The sequence below is a fragment of the Bos mutus genome, chromosome X (assembly GCF_027580195.1).
Source record: "Bos mutus isolate GX-2022 chromosome X, NWIPB_WYAK_1.1, whole genome shotgun sequence".
Taxonomy (NCBI): domain Eukaryota; kingdom Metazoa; phylum Chordata; class Mammalia; order Artiodactyla; family Bovidae; genus Bos; species Bos mutus.
This window is the reverse complement of record NC_091646.1, coordinates 72,984,038-73,005,274: the sequence shown is the minus strand read 5'-3', so window position 1 is coordinate 73,005,274 and position 21,237 is coordinate 72,984,038. Positions and strand designations below refer to the sequence as shown.

Here is a 21,237-nt window from a genome sequence, read left to right as displayed (position 1 = left end):
CAGGCTCCTCCCTCCATGGGATTCTCCAGGCAAGAGTACTGGAGTGGGTTGCCATTTCCTTCTCCAGGGGATCTTCCCGACCCAGGGATCGAACCCAGGTCTCCCACATTCCAGGCAGACGCTTTAACCTCTGAGCCACCAGGGAAGCCCCGTATGTTAATTAGAGTGGCCTCAAAGAATGTGTTAAGAAACTGCTAACTTTTGGAAGTTTGAGAAGGATAGGGTACTAATTTTCCTTTAAATGGTTGGAAAAATTCATCAGTGAAGCCATCTAAGCCTGGGCTTTTCTTTGTGGGAAGTATTTTGATTACTGATTCAAAATACTACCCACTAATTTTTAGTTGTTATGGGTCTATAGAGACTTTCCATATATTGTGGAGTCAATTTTGGTAGTTTGGGTCCTCCTAGAAATTTGTCCATTCTATCTAAATTATATAATTTATTAGCATACAGCTATTTATAATATTCCCATTTGTTCTTTTTTATTTTTTTTTAGTTTGGTAATAGTGTCTCCTCCTTCATTTATGCTTTTAATAATTTGAGTCTTTTCTCTCTTGTCAGTCTAGTTAATGGTTTCTCAGTGTTGTCATTTTTAAATACAAACTATTGATTTTTTAAATTTTCTGTTTTAAATAGAGAAAAGAGATCTTCCTATTCTTTATTTCATTTAGTTCTGCTGTAATTTTATCATTTCTTTCCTTCTACTTGCTTTCAGATTTGTTTGTTTTTTTCCTAGTTTCTTAATGGTCAGGTTATTGAATTATGATCTTTTTTCATTCCTAATATAGTTGTTTAAAGCTATAAAAATTTCCCCTAAGCACTGCTTTAGCTGCATCCCATCAGTTTTGTCACATTGAGTTTTCATTTTTTATTCATTCCAAAATATTTTCTAATTTCCCTTGTGATAGCTTCCTTGACCAACTGGTTATTCAGGAGTGTGATGTTTAATTTGCACATATTTATGAACTGTGTAAATATTCTTCTCTTATTGATTTGTAATTTTATCCTGCTGTGGCTACAGAACATAATTTGTATAAAGAAATATATTCAGGCAAGTTTTATGGCCTATCAGACAGTCTGTGTTGGAAAACGTCCCATGTGCTCTTAAGAAAAAATGTGTATTCTGCTGCTGTACGAGTATTCTGCAGATGTCTATAGAAGATCTACTTGGTTTACAGTGTTGTTCAATTCCTCTATTTACTCATTGAGCTCTAGTAGTTCTTCTATCCATTACTGAAAGTACAGTATTGAAGTCTCCAACTATTACTGTTAGACTATCTATTTCTCCCTTTACTTCTGTCCACTTTTGCTACATGAATTTTGGGGCACTGTTGTTAGGTGCATATGTTTATAATGGATACCCTCCCGATATATTTATGGTTTTACCATTATAAAATGTCTTGTTTGTATGTCATGAAAATTTTGTCTTAAAATATATTTTGTCTGATGTTTACATAGTCATCCTAATTCTCTTTGGTTACTGTTTGCCTGGTACATTTTTCCATCCTTTTTCTTTCCACCTACTTGTATCTTTGAACACAAAATATGTATCTTAAAAGACAGCATGTATTTCAATCAATTAATCCATTTTTGAGCAGTTTATCCACTTTGCCAATCTGTATCTTTCTATTAAAAGTGTGTATTTCATTTACATTTTATCTTACTGATAAGATTTATGTCTGCCATTTAGTTTGTTTTCTATATGTCATCTTTTTTCCTCTACTTCCCCATTACTAACTTTGTGTTAAATATTGTCTACTGTACTATTTTGATTCTCATTACTACTTTCACTATATTTTTTTTTCTTAGTGACTTACCTCAGAATTAAAATTACAATATTGTTTAGATTAATTTTAACTTAACTTAGAAAACATACAGAAATGTTAAGTAAGTAAATGTTAGTCGCTCAGTTGTTGTCTGACTCTGCAACCCCATGGACTGTAGCTCCCCAGGCTCCTCTCCCCATGGAATTCTCCAGGCAAGGATACTGGAGTGGGTTGCCATTCCCTTTTCCAGGTGATCTTCCCCACCCAGGGATCGAACTGGGATCTCCCCCATTGCAAGTAGATTCTTTACCATCTGAGCTACAGGGAGGAACCCAAATAAAGTCTGTCACTGTTTCCATTGTTTCCCCATCTATTTGCCATGAAGTGATGGGACCAGATGCCATGATCTTAGTTTTTTGATTGCTGAGTTTTAAGCCAGCTTTTTCACTCTCCTCTTTCAGTTTCATCAAGAGGCTCTTTCGTTCCTCTTTGCTTTCTGCCATAAGGGTGGTGTCATCTGCATATCTGAGGCTATTGATATTTCTCCCAGCAGTCTTAATTCCAGCTTGTCCTTCATCCAGCCCAGCATTTCTTCTGATGTACTCTGCATAGAAGTTAAATTATAAGGGTGACAATAGACAGCCTTGACATACTCCTTTCCAATTTGGAACCAGTCCATAGTTCCATGTCTGGTTCTAACTGTTGCTTCTTGACCTGCATACAGATTTCTCAGGAGGCAGGTAAGGTGGTCTGGTATTCCCATCTCTTTAAGAATTTTCCATCATTTTTCTTTCAGCATTTTGAATATGCCAAGCCACTGCCTTCCCATCTCCATGGTTGCTGATGGGAAATCAGCTCTCAATCCTATTGAGGGTGCTTTTCAACTGATGAGTTAGTTTTCTCTTGCTTCTTTTAAGATTCTCTCTTTGCCTTTGTTTTTCATCAATTTGACTATAATGTATCTTAGGAATGGATTTTCTTGAGTTTATCCTACTTGGGTTTTTTGAGCTTCTTGGATCTGGATATTAGTGTTGTTCATCAAATTTGGAGAGTTTTGGCCATTATTTCTTCAAATATTCTTTCTGTTTTTTTCTATCTTCTTCTGGGATTCTCATTACACAAATGTTGATACACTTGATGGTGTCACATAATTTCTGGGGTTCTGTTCATTTTCTTTTCATCTTTTCTTTCTTTTGCTTAGATTGGATAATCTCAGACTAGATTATTTCAAGTTCTATGACTCTCTTCTGCTAGTTCAAATCCGCTGTTGAACCTCTCTAATGGATTTTTCATTTTAGCTATTTTATTTTTCAACTCTAGAATTTTTATCTGACTCTTCCTTATTATTTTCATCTCTTTATATCGTCTCGGTGAAACACTGTTCTCAGGCTTTCCTTGTCTCTTTGGCAAAACACTGTTCTCAGGCTTTTCTTTAAATCTTTAGACATGGTTTCCTTTAGTTCTTTCCCTGGTGATTCAGATGATAAAGAATCTGCCTGCAATGCAGGCAACCTGGGTTTGATCGCTGGGTCAGAAAGATCCCCTGGAGAAGGGAACGGGCTACCCACTCCAGTATTCTTGCCTGAAGAATTCCATGGACATAGGAGCCTGGCAGGTTACTAGAGTCTGTGGGGTCACAAAGAGTCAGACATGATTAAGAGACTAACACAAATATTAGCTGATTTCATTTTTTTTGTCTAAATTCCAACGTTTAGACTGCAGCAGGGACAGTTTCTATTGACAGCTTTTTTCCTGTGTATGGACCATACTTATCTGTATCTTTGCATATCTGATCATTTTTTGTAGAAAATGGGACGTTTTAGACACAATATAATATGGTTCTTCTGGAAATCAGATTTCCCCCAGGTTTTGTTGTTACTGTTTTTGTCACTATCACTGTCGCTGTTTGTTTAGACATATTTCTTAGACAGATTCTATAATGTTTGTATTCCTTGGAGTGTATCCCCTGAAATCTCTGCCTGGTTAGATAAGTGTCCAGCTAATAATTGTTCACAGATCTCCTTAAATGTCTTGAACCATTAAGTCTTCTAGTTTTTTCTGAGGTGCTCTGTGTTGCATGTTGGATCATTTCTTCAACATTTAGCCAAACAGTTTATAACTACCTCAAGTTCAGCCATAGGAGAGAAATTATTAAAAGGCCTTCTCGGGTCCTTTCTAGGCACACGCACAGCCCAGGGCATGCACGTGGCCATCTAGATCCCAGGAATGTGTCAGATCTTTTCAGAGCCCCCAGTATATGTTTCATTCCCCTTTTACGTTTTTGGCCAGGCTTTTGCTTGCCCTACTTAGTTTCAGTTAGTCTAAATCACCTGAGATGTTAAACATCTTGGCGATAGAACTTTTCCCACTGAGGTAGCTCTAAGTCAGGTAAAGTAATGAGAAGCTGTGTGAATGAGGCTTCTCTAGCTAGCTTTAAGACATATTAGATAATGACAAGACTATAGGTCTGTGAGTTTTTGAGGAACTACAAACCCAGTCTCCCCACTAAGGTGTTAAAAGGTTACTGGTTTCCATAGCTACTGTGGTCAAAGGACTGTTAGTTTTCAAGGCTACCACAAAGCTCTGGAGAAGGGAATGAGAGGCAGGGTTAAGTTAAAATGCCACAAAATCTGCCGCCACTAAGGCTCAACGTGTTTCCATCCATAAACACTCTTCAGATTGTCATGAGCATTTTGGTTCATTTACAGAGTTCTGAAAATGTTGATTTTAACAATTTTTGCCAGTGTCCTTTTTGTTTTTATGGAGTTGATTTTATGAGATCTTTAATTTACCATTCCCTCCAAGTACAATCCTAAAGAAATCTTGCTCCAGTATGACTAACAATTTGCCTACAATGAACACATTCCTGAGTAGGTGGAAGCTGAAAAAAGCACTAGGAAAAGTCTTTCTAAAAGGTAAGCAAAATATTGCCAGTTATTACCTCTAGTGTGAAGATCTGGGGAACTGGGACACAGGAGGCAAAAAAGGTTTACCCTTTTGTACATTTTGAAATTTTTACCATGTTCATGTGTTACTCACTCAAAAAACATTTTTAATATAACTATAAAAGGAGGAGTGGAGTTCCCTGGTGGCTTAGTGGTTAGGATTCCATGCTTTCACTGCTCTGGCCCAGGTTCAATCCCTGATCAGGGAACTGAGATCCCACAAGCCATGCAGTGTGACCAAAGACACCATGAGATATACTACACCCTATTGAGAGTTTAAGCGTCACTCTTCATTCACTTAGAGAGTCTTGCTCGTTATTAGGACCGTTAACTACCACAGCAATAGAGCAGATATCTTTGACTTAAGAATTCTTTTCCTCAGTGTATTCTTTTTTGCTATGGACAGTTGTATCCCCATGGTGTAGCTCATTTTCCCCCTACAATGATCCACTTTTATAATATGTGATAGAATATATATCATATCCTGAACTTCTTCATAGCTCTTCTCACAACTGTAATTACATTATGTGAGTAATCAGACACTTAATGTATGCTCCAAGTGGGCAAAGCCCGTATCAGCCTTATTCACCATTTTATCTCCAGTTGTCCAGTTGCCGGACACATAGTGGGTGCTTCGTAAATCCTTTTTGAATTAAAATTAATTACCTTTACATTGTGTAAGGCTTTAGCACTTGATACAAGCCCAGTAAAGCATCATGAGGGCCCTCCACCCGATGGAGGTAGGAGGTGAAAAATTCAGCTCTAGATTTCCAGAAAACTCCTCTGGAAAAGCATGTATCTTTCCAGATCATTATGAACTTTTAGGAAATTTCTATAGTAACTGATTAGAGAAACAGATATCGGATTAAACAGAAGGTTTGGGTTATGCTTTACAAAACAAGACTGTAAAAATGAAGCTGAAAAGTAATTTTCCTTCATCACTTTAAACTCTGAAAAACTTTTCTTAATAAGCAAATCAAGGCATAATCTTCCCTGTACCATTCACCATCCATTTTTTAAAAACCGCTTCTTGTAAATGGTCACACACTGAAAGGCTGGCTTGGTTCACTTTTGCACCCTAGTCCCCACAGCACTCCAGTCTGGCTACTTTGGAATCTGGTCTTCCGAGGGCCTTCTATGAATATACTAATACTGCCTCCAGCAAATTCCATTTGACTTTGCTTCGTACCTACTAAGAGCAATACCATATAACATACTCATTACATTGATCTGAGCTACTCTTCAGAATATCTAAAATACAGTCCTTCCCTCAGTATCTGTGGGGAATTGGTTCCAGAACCCCTGTGGATACCAAAATCCACAAAATATTCAACTCTCTATATACAGTGGTGTAGTATTTACATATAATCTACCCACATCCTCCTATTACCTATAATATCTCATGTAAATGCTATGTAAATAGTTGCTAGCATGTGGCAAATCAAGTTTTGCTTTGGGGAACTTTCTGGAATTTTTTTCCAAATATTTTCTATCCCCAGTTGGTTGAATCCAGAGAGGCAAAACTTGCAGATACAGAGCCGACTATAACAACATGTCCTCCAAGGCACTGATTAACTATCACCAGGATAATGACAGGATATCTGCTGACTGAAAATGTATATATTACATCACCAACTCCTCCCTGCACACCATAGCACTACACCCACTCCAGAGGGATTAAAAGCTTTGGTCTCCCTCAGTATAGAGCTATTCAAGACAGAATTGAAAAGCACCAGGTTGGGACCTCTCAAGAAGCATTCATCAAGAGGATAATTAAATAGGCTAGCATGATTCATGTCATTTATTCACATGGAACATATCAGTTCCTTTTGTCCATTCTCTCAGAGGAAAGGCGAATTTGCTCCAAAGTTTCCAATGGAATCAATTTAGGTTGCTTGACTGTGCAATACAGTGGCATCCCAGAAAACAGAATGAGGAAACCAGGAGGAACCCTAAAGCTCACTGACAAAACCTCTAATTTTAGAAATGGGAAAACTCAGGTTCATGAAACTAAAGACTTACTCAGAGTCATATAGCTAGGAGGTGGCACAGTTGGAACCAGCACCCAGGTTCTCTGTGTGTAAAGCTAGAGACGGCTCCATAAAGTATATTCAATATGAAATTTGCCTCAAAAATGGAACTGACCCATCCTTTCAGGAAAACAAAAATTTACCAAATAGGTGTCCCAGTTGCCAAAGCAAGAGCTGAACAGGTACCCCAAATGGTCATCTTAATGTAAACATCTAAAACTCTTTATCTTTAAAAGTGCAGAATGTAAGAAAGTGACATTTTTACATTCTTTTAAAACATAAGTTTCCATTAGTCCAAGACAGCCTATGTGTTTGTGGTTTGTGCATGTATATGAGTGAGCTTAATGATATAATTCTTTTTTCTGACATCTGTTTTATACATATAAAGTATGTTATCCTTGGTTTTTGAATGATTACTTTAAATTTTTGTTAAATTTTTTGTATTTAATTAAATACTGCCAGTACACTAATATAATGTGAAACTTTATGTAGGTATAAAATAAGATCTTATAATTAAGTTACTCATTCCCTTCCCAAATGATTAAATTATAATATGCAATGAAAAAGTCATGGAATGTTAGATCTGAAAGTGGGCTTACATATCCCCTATCCATCCTCACTTATGTAAAGCTGCAGACCAAGGACCCCAGCAAAAGACTTACCAAGGTCACAGATCCTATTAGTAGCAGAACCATCACCATACCCATCACATCTAGGGTTTTTTCCCCACTATACCATCATTCTGCCTCTCTCAATTTGCAGTGTCTAGTGGTGCTTCCCCAGAGAAACCTCTTTCTGGAGACTATCACCTTTCATTTTCCTAGCCCATTTCCAAGACTCCTAGACTATTAGAAGTAGATCATCTAGCTCAGGAATTGCAACCTGATTGAATCCAGGCTGTGAACACATTTCATTTAGCTCTCACAGTTTTAAAGAAAGTGAAGGCTTTTGTAATGAGATGAAGCTACTGTATTTTACCCCAATCACTCCAGTCCTATTAACCCACTTCCAATAGCTTCATACTTTTCTATTTTCTCCTTGGCCATGGAGACAGCACTGGAACCTGTGAACCTTGAATCCAGTGCAGGCATAATTAACAGCACGCCAAAGTAAAATAAAATAAACTAAATAAACTAATGGAAAATATTAAACGTGGCATTATGTTTTACCAATAACTATATTCACTACCTTACCAATAAAAAAGTCCATTTAGGTTAACTAGTCATATTAAAGTTCTGCAAACTACAACCACTGAATCAAACCCAGCCCACAAGTATTTCTGTATGCCCCTGCTCTAGCTAAGCTGCAAATGGTTTTTATATTTTTAAACAGCTGAAAAATTCAAAGGAAGATAATATTTTATGACATGAAAATTATGGAAAATTTACTTTTCAATGTCAATAAGTAAAGTTTTATTAGAACACAGCCACTCTCATTTCATGTGTGTATTATCTATAGCTGCTTTCTCACAACAATGGCAATTAAGTAATTGCCACAGAGACTGCTGCTGCTGCTGCTGCTAAGTCGCTTCAGTCGTGTCCGACTCTGTGCGACCCTAGAGACGGCAGCCCACCAGGCTCCCCCGTCCCTGGGATTCTCCAGGCAAGAACACGGGAGTGGGTTGCCATTTCCTTCTCCAATGCATGAAAGTGAAAAGTGAAAGTGAAGTCGTTCAGTCGTGTCTGACTCCTAGCGACCCCATGGACTGCAGTCTACCAGGCTCCTCTGTCCATGGGATTTGCCAGGCAAGAGCCACAGAGACTACATGCCCTCAAAGCCTAAAATATTGCCCTTTACAGAAGAGGTCTGCTGACCCCTGAGCTATATCAAAGAAAATTTAAAGTTCCTAATAATCTGCAGAAAAGTCACAAATATTTGTTTAGAATTAGAACATCTTATATCACTCTCAGATGAATCTTCCTAAAGCACAGTTCGGACGACACCTCTGTGCTACCAAAAATGTTTTTAATACTCCCTGCCTGTAAAGAAAAGCCTAAAGTACTTAACAGGTCATGCACAGTCAAGGCCCTCAACCTTTCATTCCAAGGTCATCTCCCAAACTTCTCTTCTTGCACCATATAACCCAGATGACCTGAATTATTTGCTATCCCTTTACATTCTCTATGTCATTCCTACTACATGAAATTCTCTGTCCTGAATATAGTGCAATGCAGGGCCCTCAGAGTCAGATCTGGGTTCTAATTCAGACTCCTGCCCTTATCAGCTGAGAAAGTTACTAAATTCCTCTGAACTTCAGTTTTCTCACAGAAAGAGTGGAAATAATAGTCCTTGCCTCATAAGTCTGTTATAAGATTTTAATTCTTGGCATTCAGGAACATTAAAAAGCAGAGACATTATTTTGTTGACAAAGGTCCATATAGTCATCACTATGGTTTTTCCAGTAGTCATGTATGGATGTGAGAGTTGGACCATAAAGAAGGCTGAGCACCAAAAAATTGATGCTTTTGAACTGTGGTGTTGGAGAAGACTCTTGAGAGTCCCTTGGGCTGCAAGGAGATCAAACCAGTCAATCCTAAAGGAAATATTCATCGGAAGGATGGACGCTGAAGCTGAAGCTCCAATACTTTGGCCATCTGATGCAAAGAGCCAACTCACTGGAAAAGACCCTGATACTGGGAAAGATTGAAGGCAGAAGAAGGGGATGACAGAGGACGAGATGGTTGGATGGCATCACTGATTCAATGAACACAAGTTTGAGCAAGCTCCAGGAGATGGTGAAGGACGGGGAAACCTGGCCTGCTGCAGTCTGTGAGGTCACAAAGAGTAGGACACGACTGAGCAACTGAACAACAACAACATATAGGAACAGCTAAATAAGTGGTAAGTCAATTCTGCCCAATTACAATGCTACTTTCTCCTTTGCTTTCCCTTATCCTTCCACAGGGAAATGACCTCTCCGTCATGTTGTATACCATGGTATCCACCTGTCCCACTCTATGGCTCTGATCCATATCTACTACCTTATACTTTAGTGATCTCTACACATATCTTATCTCCCCTACCCGTCTAGGACCTCCTTGAGGGCAGGATCCCATCTGTGACTTTCTCTGTAACATTTGTAACAACCCTGAGAACAATGGCTTGAATTTAGTATATGAATGAGTATTTACTGAATGAATGATACATGTTCACTGAATTATATAACATTTATTAGGTGTATCATGTTCACTTGTTGTAAATACCTAGCCTAAGTGCATAGAAAATATTCATACAACATCAAGGACCAAAGCTGCCAATATAAAAACAAAGAACAGGGATTTCCCTAGTGGTCCAGTGGTTAAGAATCCACCTTGCAATGCAGGGGACATGGGTTCAATCCCTGGTGGGGGAACTAGGATTCCACATGCCATGGGGCAGCCTGCAAGCCACAACAAAAGATTGCACATGCCCAATGCAACCAAATAAATAAATATTTTTTTAAAAAACAAAAAGAAAAGTGGGCAATATATTCACCTTTCAGAGTGCCAATGTTTTTGTCATTGATTTAAATTATAATCACCATTTTTTACTCCAACAATTATGAATAGATCACATTTAAGGGGAGAGAGCAAATCAGTCACTTTCTCAAAGAAGACATACTGAATATCATTCATAACATCAATTACCTCTGAGCACAGATCTAAGAAAATCTAGATATTCAAATAGAATCCATATTTAATAAACTAATTATCACACACAGCTGTGACTAAAACCTTATCTAGAGCTCTGGACAAAATCAAACACAAGCTGGAAATCAAGTTCCAACTAGCTTAACAACTTAAACAAAAACTGCAGCTGATTTTTGCAGCATGAAGCACCAGGTTTCATTGGTTACCAGAAACACTAACCAGTTGATTTGATGGTCAATTTAATAAATTAAATGAAAAAGTGCCAATAATTCTTCTTTACTTTTAATGCCAGATTCCAAACGACAAAATGAATCCACACACATATACAAAATTAATCACTGAGCCATGCCAATATAGGGAATGAATTTTCCACAAGATGACAGCAAAAAAAATGTTTCCAACTACTTTTGTTTATGGATTTCCCTTTAGAAACCTACCAAAAAGTATATTCAGCCACTATATTATTAACCTGAAGATGTATTATCAACGACTTAAAATATTTAGCCGTTTCCATTTACAAAATACTTTCACAATCCATTAACTCCTTTGAGCCTCAAAGCAACCCTGTGAGGTGCATACAATTACCCCCATTTTATATCTGAAATATATTATATGTGCCTTCCTATCCCAAAATGGTGAAGCCAAGATTGTAACCCAGGTCTTCTAATCTAATTCCAGTGTTCTCTCTTCCTTTTTCCTCCATACAAAGCAAAAGTATACCTTTGTTTTGCGTCTACCTCACTTACTCTGAAAAAGCTGCCCAGCTAGCCCATTTTGAGGAAGCAGAGTGGGAGTATAAACATTACTGTGGTCAAGACAGCGGGAAACGTCCTGTCTTTGCCTCTAGCAAATCATGTTTTTAGAATCATGTAACTTAAAGAAAAGAAATGGAGTCTGGGTTAGCTGCTGGGTTTTATTTCCTAACTGTCCTATTTTTGGCTTTCTATGTATACTCAAGAAAGGAAAACCGCCATAAATACCAAGAACCCCCTGAGCCAAAATAACTCTTAGATCTTCTGCCCATATTCAAAGGTTTAAACCTGCATAATTGTTGACTCTCACCACTTTTAATCCCCCAAAAGGAAAGAATAAAAACTGCAACTTACCACTTGCCTAGAAAACTTTTGCCCTTCCTCCACCATTTTATTGAACTGTATTTTCACAAATACTTTCAGCTTATCCTGCACTTCACAAAGCCAGTCCCTTCTGAGGGCTTAGATGAGCTTCATTTAACTATGAATACTGCACTAAGTAGTTTACTGTAACAAGTAAACAAGCAAAAAAAAAAAAAAAAAATCCAAACATTTCCCGCTTTTCCTTTCAGGAACCCTCACCTTTCTAACTACTTTTGTAGCACAACCAGCATATCTTTAACCTCTCAATGAAGTCTATTAAGCGGCAACACACCCCAAACCCTGGGCTAAAGTCTACGGATCAGCATTTCAAATATCCCATCTTTAAGATGCAACCAAGAGTTTACTCTTGTTCAGACTAAAATAAGACACACCATCACATGATCCAATTCAATGAAACAACAAGTAGGAACTTGCAACACTTATGACCAAAGTAGGCAGACAACATATACAGGGAAAGCCCAGACTCCAAGGGGCAAATCAGGAGAGCTGCACAACAAAAACCACTGCACTGCGGCTCCCAAGTCTTTCTCCTTGCTCTTGGTTGGCTGTATTTGCCTTAAGAAGGTCCCCACGCTGGACCAGACACACTATTTGTGGGATAAATCCACTCAGAAAAAAAATATTACAGGTATACAGAATATATTTGCCAGTGACTTTGACTTTATTTTTCATAATCATCCTTCAACCAAGAGAAAAAATGGATTATCACCACCCATTCCCTATCTTCCATTCTTACGGGTATATACTTTGGCACAATGGATTGATCTGCCTGCACTCTTGTTGGGGATGTTTATTATTCTTTCTCTTACTCCAAACCTTCTGCCAACTAGCAGAAATAAAAAATCTATACACAGCGGGGAAGTGGGGGAGGGCCCCAGAGTTCTTAGTTCTGAGGACCTGGAAAGCCAAGCTAGGTGAGGTTCCTTCAACCTGGTGACTCCCAACCTGAGCTCTCTACTATGCTCCCAGGGAGCTGGGCTCTTCCTGCTAGGGACTAGGCAGGTCTTTGTTTCACCTGTGAGGAGAATTCAGTGGCACATGAGGTCATTTAATAATTCCGAACTTAGACCAACCTTGAACACAATCATAACTCAGTAACTTAAAGAGCAAAGGTGCTTTCCTTAGAAAATAACTTGCCATTGGCAATTTTTTACTACCCCCATATTTATCTGCAGCAACTAGAGGCCAAACAGGAACAAAACCCTGACTCAAGCTGCTGGCCTGAATTCCCAATTCTTTAGGAGGTTGTGGGGCAGTCCCTTGGTCAGCTTAGATGTCCCTTTCATACATGGGTATAAACATGTCTGACAATACAAGTGGCCTGTCCCTTTAGAACAGGAGTCTGACAAGAAAGGATAGCTGCTGAACAAGACAGTCCCTCAGCTACAGATCCTGTCTTATAAAACCAAAACCACTAAAGGGGAAAACCCCAATTCTAGTTGTAGCCACCAACTTCCACTTCTACTGACCCCACTTCCAAAATATCCGGAAAACCATGAGCCTCAGACACTTGGGCTGGGGTGTGGAAGATCTCCAAAGGCCAGAAGCACCGGCTCAGGGAAACTGCTCATCAAAGTCTTCCACTTACTTCTCATTGCGCTGATAAGCGCGTTGCCGTCTTTGATCACATCTTTGATGAATTTATTGGTTCTCTCCAGTTCCTGCTCATAACACTTGAGCCTCTCGCGGAAATCAGGACTGTCCAGGTAGCAGTCGCTGAACTCCAGCGGGGGATGCCCCATGGTTCTGATGACAGGGATTGGAAGGAGAAAGGAAAGACACAAAGATCAAGAGCATCAGTGGCACAGTACGAGGAAAAGATGGGTTGCGCAGAGTGCAGGACCCGTTTAGGAAGCTGCAGCCTCCCTCCCTTTAGAGGACAGATACCTGTTCAGATGAGATTCCTGGGGAGAGCTGGCTGGTCTGTACCGGAAACGGGCGGCCCGGCGATTGCTTCAGGTGACGGCAAAAGCTAACTAACGCAGTTGGATCCCGGCGGGGTGCTGCTTAACAAGCAACATGCCCCCTATTCATCGCTCCCCTGACAGGCAGCAGAAACCAACTCGTCTCTTCTCGGGAGAGCGGCTGGATCCTTCCCGAGCAACTGCAAACGTGACACTTTGGCCCGCCCAGGGTGTAGGCGGGGGTGAGCGCTGAGGGTGGGAGGTGCCTCTCCTTGCTCCCAACTGCCGAGCCAGCAGAAGATTTCCTTTGCCGAGCTCCGCGGGTAACCCGGAGTGCACTGTCCCCTCCCCCTTCTTAAAGCCAGCGCCTCCGCCCTTCCCCAGCGAAGCCCATGTACCGAGGCAGGGTACTCGGGTTCCTTAAACTGTATCTTACTTGCACCCTAGGGTCTCTTTACCAGAATCTGCCGTCTCCTAAAGTTCTTCCTGGTCCGAGGGAGCGGCCTTTTGTCCTGCTAAGCGCCAGAGGTGTTAAGCCGGGCGACAATGAAACGTAGCCTTCCTCCAAAGACGCCCGAACGGGAAGAGGAGGGCAACAGCGCGACGCACAATAGCTGCGGTAGCCCGGCGCTTCCCTACGGAAACTGGGGAGCAGTCAGCGCCCTAGACTCCAGTTGGAAAGCGTGGCGGCTTGGGAGATGTAGTCTTTCCGTTTCGCGCCCTGTGACTCCTTCCTGCGATCTCCGCATTACCCCGCCAGGGCGCCGGCTCTCGCAAAGAGTATTCCCAGCACACCCCAGCTAATAGCTGTCCCAGCGCAGCCTCCAAAGGCAGGTGCGCCCGCACTAGTTGTTTTTCAGTCGCCAAGCCGTGTGGGAATCTCTTGCGACTCAATGGACTGTAGCCCACCAGGCTCCTCTGTCCATGGGCTTTCCCAGGCAAGAATACTGGAGTGGGTTGCCATTTCCTTCTCCGGGGCATCTTCCCCACCATCTCCTGTATTAGCAGGCAGATTCTTTACCACTAAGCCACCTGGGAAGCCCCTAGAGTATACCTGGAAAGTTTCCAAAATGGGAGGGAGTGAGAACCCAGGAGAGATCAACTGTGGGATGATGTCTCTCACTTCTCTTTATTTGGCTGGATTGTTTGTTGTTTTTTTCCTTCTTTTTTCCAGCTTCCCTCTGACTGACTCACTTCTGTTTCTCCTCCCTTTCCCATTTCTATGAGCTCTAATTCCCATGTGCCTTCTACCTGAAGGGTTGACTCCTGCTCTTGGATCTCTGTGTTAAGCTCAGAATCCCCTGCCAGAGAAAAGGAGGCCATAATTAGGAATTCATTTTTCCCTGAATAGGACCACAAAGTGTGGTTTTTGTGATCCAACTCATTGCACTGGCTGTTGATTAAAGCATGTGATTTTCCATGTGTAAGTAGAAAAGCTATAAAGAGGATGTTATAAACTGTCTTGCAGCTTCCCTGAGAGGCCTCTTGTCCATTGTCTATTGTAGGAGAACTAGGGCTACTCTTTACAGGTGGCTGCCTTTAGACTCACAGTAGCTAGGGGCTGGAAAATAGTGTGTACATGAGCAAAAAGATTGAATTTAATTTTGGGAAAGTGTTTAGATTACATTGCCTTGTGAAGAAAGCCAAGAAAGCCAGAAAGCCAGATTGTAAATAGAGTAGTAACAGCTTCTCTACCTATATTAGTATCTTATTGCTGCTGTAACAAATTATCACAACCTTGATGACTTGAAATAGCACAAATTTATTATCTTACACTTTTGGAAGTCAGAAATTAAAAATACAACTCTGTAGGCCATATCAAGATATCAAATAGGCTGTGTTCCTTTCTGGAGACTCTAAGAGAGAATCCATTTCCTTGCCTTTTCCAGCCTCTAGAAGCTGTCCACATCCCCTGGCTCATAGCCCCCTTCCTCCATCTTTAAAGCCAGTAGTGGCCAGTCAAGTCTCTCTCCCACTGCATCACTTTGACACTGACCCTTCTGCCTCCCTCTTTCTCTTATAAGGACCCACCAATAACCCAAGATAATCTCCCCATCTCAAGATACTTAAGCCTGCAAAGTCCGTTTGTCATGTAAGACAATACAGTCACACATTCTAGGGATTGTGACATGGATGTCTATGGGAGAAATATTCTTTACCTTCCACGCAGTCTATAATCCCATAACCCAATGTGTGCATGTATGGGGGCATGCATGCTCAGTGGCTCAGTCGTTTCCAACTCTTTGGGACCCCATGGACTGTAACCCACTAGACTCCTCTGTCCGTGGAATTTTCCAGGTAAGAATACTGGAGTTGGCTGCCATTTCCTACTCCAGGGGATCTTCCACACCCAGGGACCAAACGTGCATCTCCTGCATCAGCAGGCAGATTCTTTACCACTAGAGCCACCTGGGAAGCCCATAACTGACTTCATGATTCCTCAAAACAATCTTATGAAGTTAGTATTATTATTATTATACCCATTTAAAGATGAGACAGCTGAGTTGAAGAGAGGTTAAGTGACTTAACCTTAACTAGTTTAAACTTGAACCTACCCTGCTTTTTGGAAAAAATCTATTTTTTTTAATTTTTTCAATTGGAGTATAATTGCTTTAGAGTGCCATGTGTACAGTTCTGCTGTACGACAACATGAATCAGTTATATGTATACATATATATACTCCTTCTTGAGCTCCGTCCCTCTTGAACCTCCCTCCTACCACCCATCTCACCCCTCTGGACCATCACAGAGCACCAAGCTGAACTTCTTGTGCTATATGGCAGCTTCCCACTAGCCATCTGACCTACTTTGAAAGGTGTGCTTTTCTTTTTAGACTCTGGGGAAAAGAGGTGGGGAAAAGAAGTGGGAAAGGCAAATCATTTTTAGCAAATATTTAGCAAACATCATTTAGCAAATAGTACTAAATGAATTTATTGACTTGAAAATTGCTTCCCTTTCAACTTTATTCATAATTTGTAAATGGATAAATAAACTATAATACATCCATGGAATAGAATATCATTCAGAGCTAAAAAGAAATGTGCTGTCATGATATCACTTATACGTGGAATATAAAAAAAATGATAAAAATGAACTTATTTAAAAAACAGAAACAGAGTCACAGATGTAGAAAACAAACATGGTTACAGGGGTGGGGTGGAAGGTAGGAGAGGGAATAAACTGGAAGATTGGGATCGACATATACATACCACTATATATAAAATAAGGACAGGGAACTTGTCCTGGGATATGTAATATAGCACAGGGAACTCTAATCAGTACTCTGTAATAGCCTATATGGGAAAATAATCTATAAAAAAGAGTGGATGTATATGTATGCTACTGCTACTGCTGCTAAATCGCTTCAGTCGTGTCCGACTCTGTGCGATTCCGTAGATGGCAGCCCACCAGGCTCTGCCGTCCCTGGGATTCTCCAGGCAAGGGATGTATGTGTATAACTGATCCATTTTGCTGTACAGCATAAACTAACACAACAATGTAAATCAACTATACTCCACTAAAAATAAAAAAAAGAAAAGAAATGAGCTATTAATACATGAAAAAACATGGAGGAAACACATGCACATATTACTAAGTGAAAGAAATCAATCTGAAAAGACTACATACTAAATGATGCCAACTGTGATATTCTGAAAAAGGCAAAACTATGGAGACAGTAAAAAGATCAGTTGTTGCCAGGATTTTGAGGAGGGAAGAAAGGAATAGGTAGAATACCAGGGGATTTTTATAGCAGTAAAAATGCTCTGTATGATATAATAATGGTGTATACATTTCATTGTACGTTTGTCCAAACCCATAGAATGTACAACACCAAGAGTGAACCCTAGTGTAAAATTTGGACTTTGAGTGATTATGATGTGGTTTCAATGTAAGTTCATCAAGTGTGACACTCTGGTGGAGGATGTTGATAATGAGGGAAAGTTATGCATATGTTGGAGGCAACAAAATAGAGGAAATCTCTATACCTCCCTCTCAATTTTTGTGACCCTAAAACTGCCCTAAAAATAAAGTCTTTAAACTTTTGTGGGAGGACAGAAATCCTATTTCCCATGCATTTTGTATGTCAAAGTAATAACACTTCCACAGTCTTAATTCACGACAAATACCTCATCCCTAAAGAATCATCCTATTTCAGATGTGATGCTGTGGAAAGAATACTGAGTTTGAAAAAATACAGGTAACAGAGGCCTGAAGTTGAATCTGACTCCACTCTTTAGAAATGCTGTGGCCTTGAGCAACTCATATAAACTGTCTTTGGAATAGTACCTTCTTCTAAGGATTAACCATAGATAATGTATATGGAAGTCCTTAGCACATAATAACTGCTTGATAAATATTGGTTGAATCCAATGCTTTTTCATTGTTCTTGTTCTGATGGATAGCATCAGAGGCAGGGAGGAGTCATTATTCACAATGATATTCCTAGAAAACATTTCTCTCTCTCTCTCTCTCTCTCTATACATACATATATATATATATATATATATATATATATATATATATATATAAAATAACAGAACTTTATCCCTGTTCATCATCATAGGAAACTAAAAAGGCACATTCAGAGTAATTAACATTTCAACTCACATAGAAACTCTAATCTCGTTTGTGGTGTAATTAATATGTTATCTCAACTTTCAGGACACTCACAGGGTCTGCAGCTTTGTAACATGGCAAAGATTCTCAGAGTTTAAGAACTAGAACATGAAATTAAGTTAATCATTTTAGTGGATTACTCCAAGGTGGAGTTGCAGGACAGCTCTAAGGGTCAACAATGTTCAGTTCAGGTCATCCAGGATAAGAGCTTATTAGTTTGCTGTCCATCCTTCATGCTGGAACCAGAACCAAAGGGAATCAGGAGAGGGAAAGTAAAGAAATTAGATGTTATAGAATTTTAGGAAAGGCAATGTACTTGCCCAAGAAAGCAAAATAAATATCCAGTATTAACTTAATATACCAGTTTCTGTTTCATCTCTCCCATGTGGGACCATAGCTAGATTCATTAAAATATTTCTTACAGTGCTTATTAATCATTTACTTTTCTCCACATATGAAAAAGTGAAATGAGTTCTTTTGAAAATGGTCTCAGTTCAGTTTAGTCACTCAGTCATGCCCAGTTCTTTGCAACCCCATGGACTGCAGCATGCCAGGCTTCCCTGTCCATCGCCAACTCTCGGAGCTTATTCAAACTCATGTCCCTCTAGTCAGTGATGCCATCCAACCATCTCATTCTCTGTCGCCCCCTTCTCCTCCTGCTTTCACTCTTTCCCAGCATTAGAGGCTTTTCAAATGAGTGAGTTCTTCGCATCAGGTGGCTAAAGTGTTGAAGTTTCAGCATCAGTCCATTTAATGAATATTCAGGATTGATGTCTTTTAGGATTGACTGGTTTGATCTCCTTGAACTCCAAGGGCCTCTCAATAGTCTTCTCCAACACCACAATTGAAAAGCACCAATACTTTGGTGCTCAGCTTTGTTTATATTCCAACTCTTACATCCATACATGACTACTGGAAAAAACATAGCTTTGACTAGCTTGACCTTTGTTGGCAAAGTAATGGCTCTGCTTTGTAATATACTGCCTAGGTTGGTCAAAGCTTTTCTTTCAAGGAGCAAGTGACTTTTAATTTCATGGCTGCAGTCACCATCTGCAGTGATTTTGAAGCCCAATAAAATAAAGTCGCTCACTGTTTCCATTATTTCCCCATCTATTTGCCATGAAGTCATGGGACCAGATGCCATGATCTTAGTTTTCTGAATGTTGAATAAGCCAACTTATTCACTCTCCTATTTCATGTTCATCAAGAGGCTCTTTAGTTCTTCTTCACTTTCTGCCATAAGGGTGGTGTCATCTTCATATCTGAGGTGATTGATATTTCTCCCAGCAGTCTTGATTCCATCTTGTGCTTCATCCAGCCCAGCATTTTGCATGATGTACTCTGCATATAAGTTAAATAAGCAGGGTGACAATATACAGCCTTGATGTACCCCTTTCCCGATTTGGAACCAGTCTGTTGTTCCATGTACAGTTCTAGCTGTTGATTATACAGATTTTGCAGGAGGCAGGTTAGGTGGTCTGGTATTCCCATCTCTTTCAGAATTTTCCACAGTTTTTTGTGATCCACTAGTCAAAGGTTTTGGTAGTCAATAAAACAGAAGTAGATGTTTTTCTGGAACTCTCTTGCTTTCTCGATGATCCAACAGATGTTGGCAATTTGATCTCTGGTTCCACTGCCTTTTCTAAATCCAGCTTGAACATCTGGAAGTTCACTGTTCACATACTGTTGAAGCCTCACTTGGAGAATTTTGAGCATTACTTTGCTAGTGTGTAAGATGAGTGCAATTGTGCAGTAGTTGGAATATTCTTCAGCATTGCCTTTCTTTGGGATTTGAATGAAAACTGACCATTTCCAATCCTGTGGCCATTGCTGAGTTTTCCAAATTTTCTAGCATATTTAGTACAGCACTGTCACAGGATCATCTTTTAGGATTTGAAGTAGTTGAACTGGAATTCCATCACCTCCACTAGCTTTGTTTGTAGTAATGCTTCCTAAGGCCCATTTGACTTTGCATTCCAGGATGTCTATCTCTAAGTGAGTGATCACACCATCGTGGTTATCTGGGTCATGAAGGTCTTTCTGGTATAGTTCTTCTGTGTGTTGTTGCCACTTCTTCTTGATATCTTCTGCTTCTGTTAGGTCCATGCCATTTCTGTCCTTTATTGTGCCCATCTTTACATGAAATGTTCCCTTGGTATCTCTAATTTTCTTGAAGAGAACTATAGTCTTTCCCATTTTATTGTTTTCCGCTATTTCTCTGCACTGATCATTGAGGAAGGCTTTCTTATCTCTCCATGCTATTCTTTGGAACTCTGCATTCAAATGGGTATATCTTTCTTTTTCTCCATTGCCTTTCGCTTCTCTTCTTTTCTCAGCTATTTGTAAGGACTCCTCAGACAACCATTTTGCCTTTTTGCATTTCTTTTTCTTGGGGATCGTCTTGATCACTGCCTCCTGTACGATGTCACAATCCTCCATCCATAGTTCTTCAGGCACTCTGTCTATCAGATCTAATCCCTTGATTCTGTTTGTCACTTCCACTGTATAATCATAAGTAAGTAAGTAAGTAAGTGAAGTCACTCAGTAGTGTCCAACTCTTTGCGACCCCACAGACGGTAGCCTACCAGGCTCCTCTGTCCATGGGATTTTCCAGGCAATAGTACGGGAGTGGATTGCCATTTCCTTCTCCAGGGGATCTTCCCAACCCAGGAATCGAACCCAGGTCTCCTGCATTGTAGACATATGCTTTACCATCTGCTTCCCTTGTAGCTCAGTCAGTAAAGAATCTGCCTGCAGTGCAGGAGACCCGGGTTCGATCCCTGGGTTGGGAAGATCCCCTGGAGAAGGAAATGGCAACCCACTCCAGTATCTTTGCCTGGAAAATCTTATGGACAGAGGAGCCTGGTGGACTGCAGTCCATGGGGTGGCAAAGAGTCGGGCACGACTGAGCATCTAACTAACTAACTAATTTGAATTTGTGTCCAGATACACTGGAGTTCCTCCTGGTCCTCAAATACACCCTTTGTTTTCTCTTCTGCTTTCTCTGACTGGTAAGTAGTTAAATACTTACTGGCATACTCTCCTTGTGATTTGATTTAGGTCTTAACTAAATGGTCTAGTGGTTTTCCTTACTTTCTTCAATTTAAGTCTGAATTTGGCAATAAGGAGTTCATGATCTGAGACACAGTCAGCTCCCAGTCATGTTTTTGCTGACTGTATAGAGCTTCTCCATCTTTGGCTGCAAAGAAT

The 21,237-nt window shown here is 40.1% G+C and overlaps 1 protein-coding gene across 4 annotated transcripts in view; it reads right to left on the bottom strand.

Annotated features, from left to right (window-relative positions):
• Positions 1-14,049, bottom strand: part of OPHN1 (oligophrenin 1) — a 629,407-nt gene extending 615,358 nt beyond the window's left edge. For 3 of the 4 annotated variants that reach the window (XM_005899246.2, XM_070365372.1, XM_070365370.1), the window contains exons 1-2: positions 13,394-14,049; positions 13,095-13,252 (exon numbers count right to left, since the gene is read on the bottom strand). In XM_005899246.2, coding sequence (XP_005899308.1) covers positions 13,095-13,248 — 154 coding nt within the window. In that variant the 5' untranslated portion in view covers positions 13,249-13,252; positions 13,394-14,049. The remainder of the gene's footprint in view (positions 1-13,094; positions 13,253-13,393) is intronic. The other variant, XM_070365369.1, reaches the window with a different exon arrangement.
• Between the last annotated feature and the right edge of the window lie 7,188 nt (positions 14,050-21,237).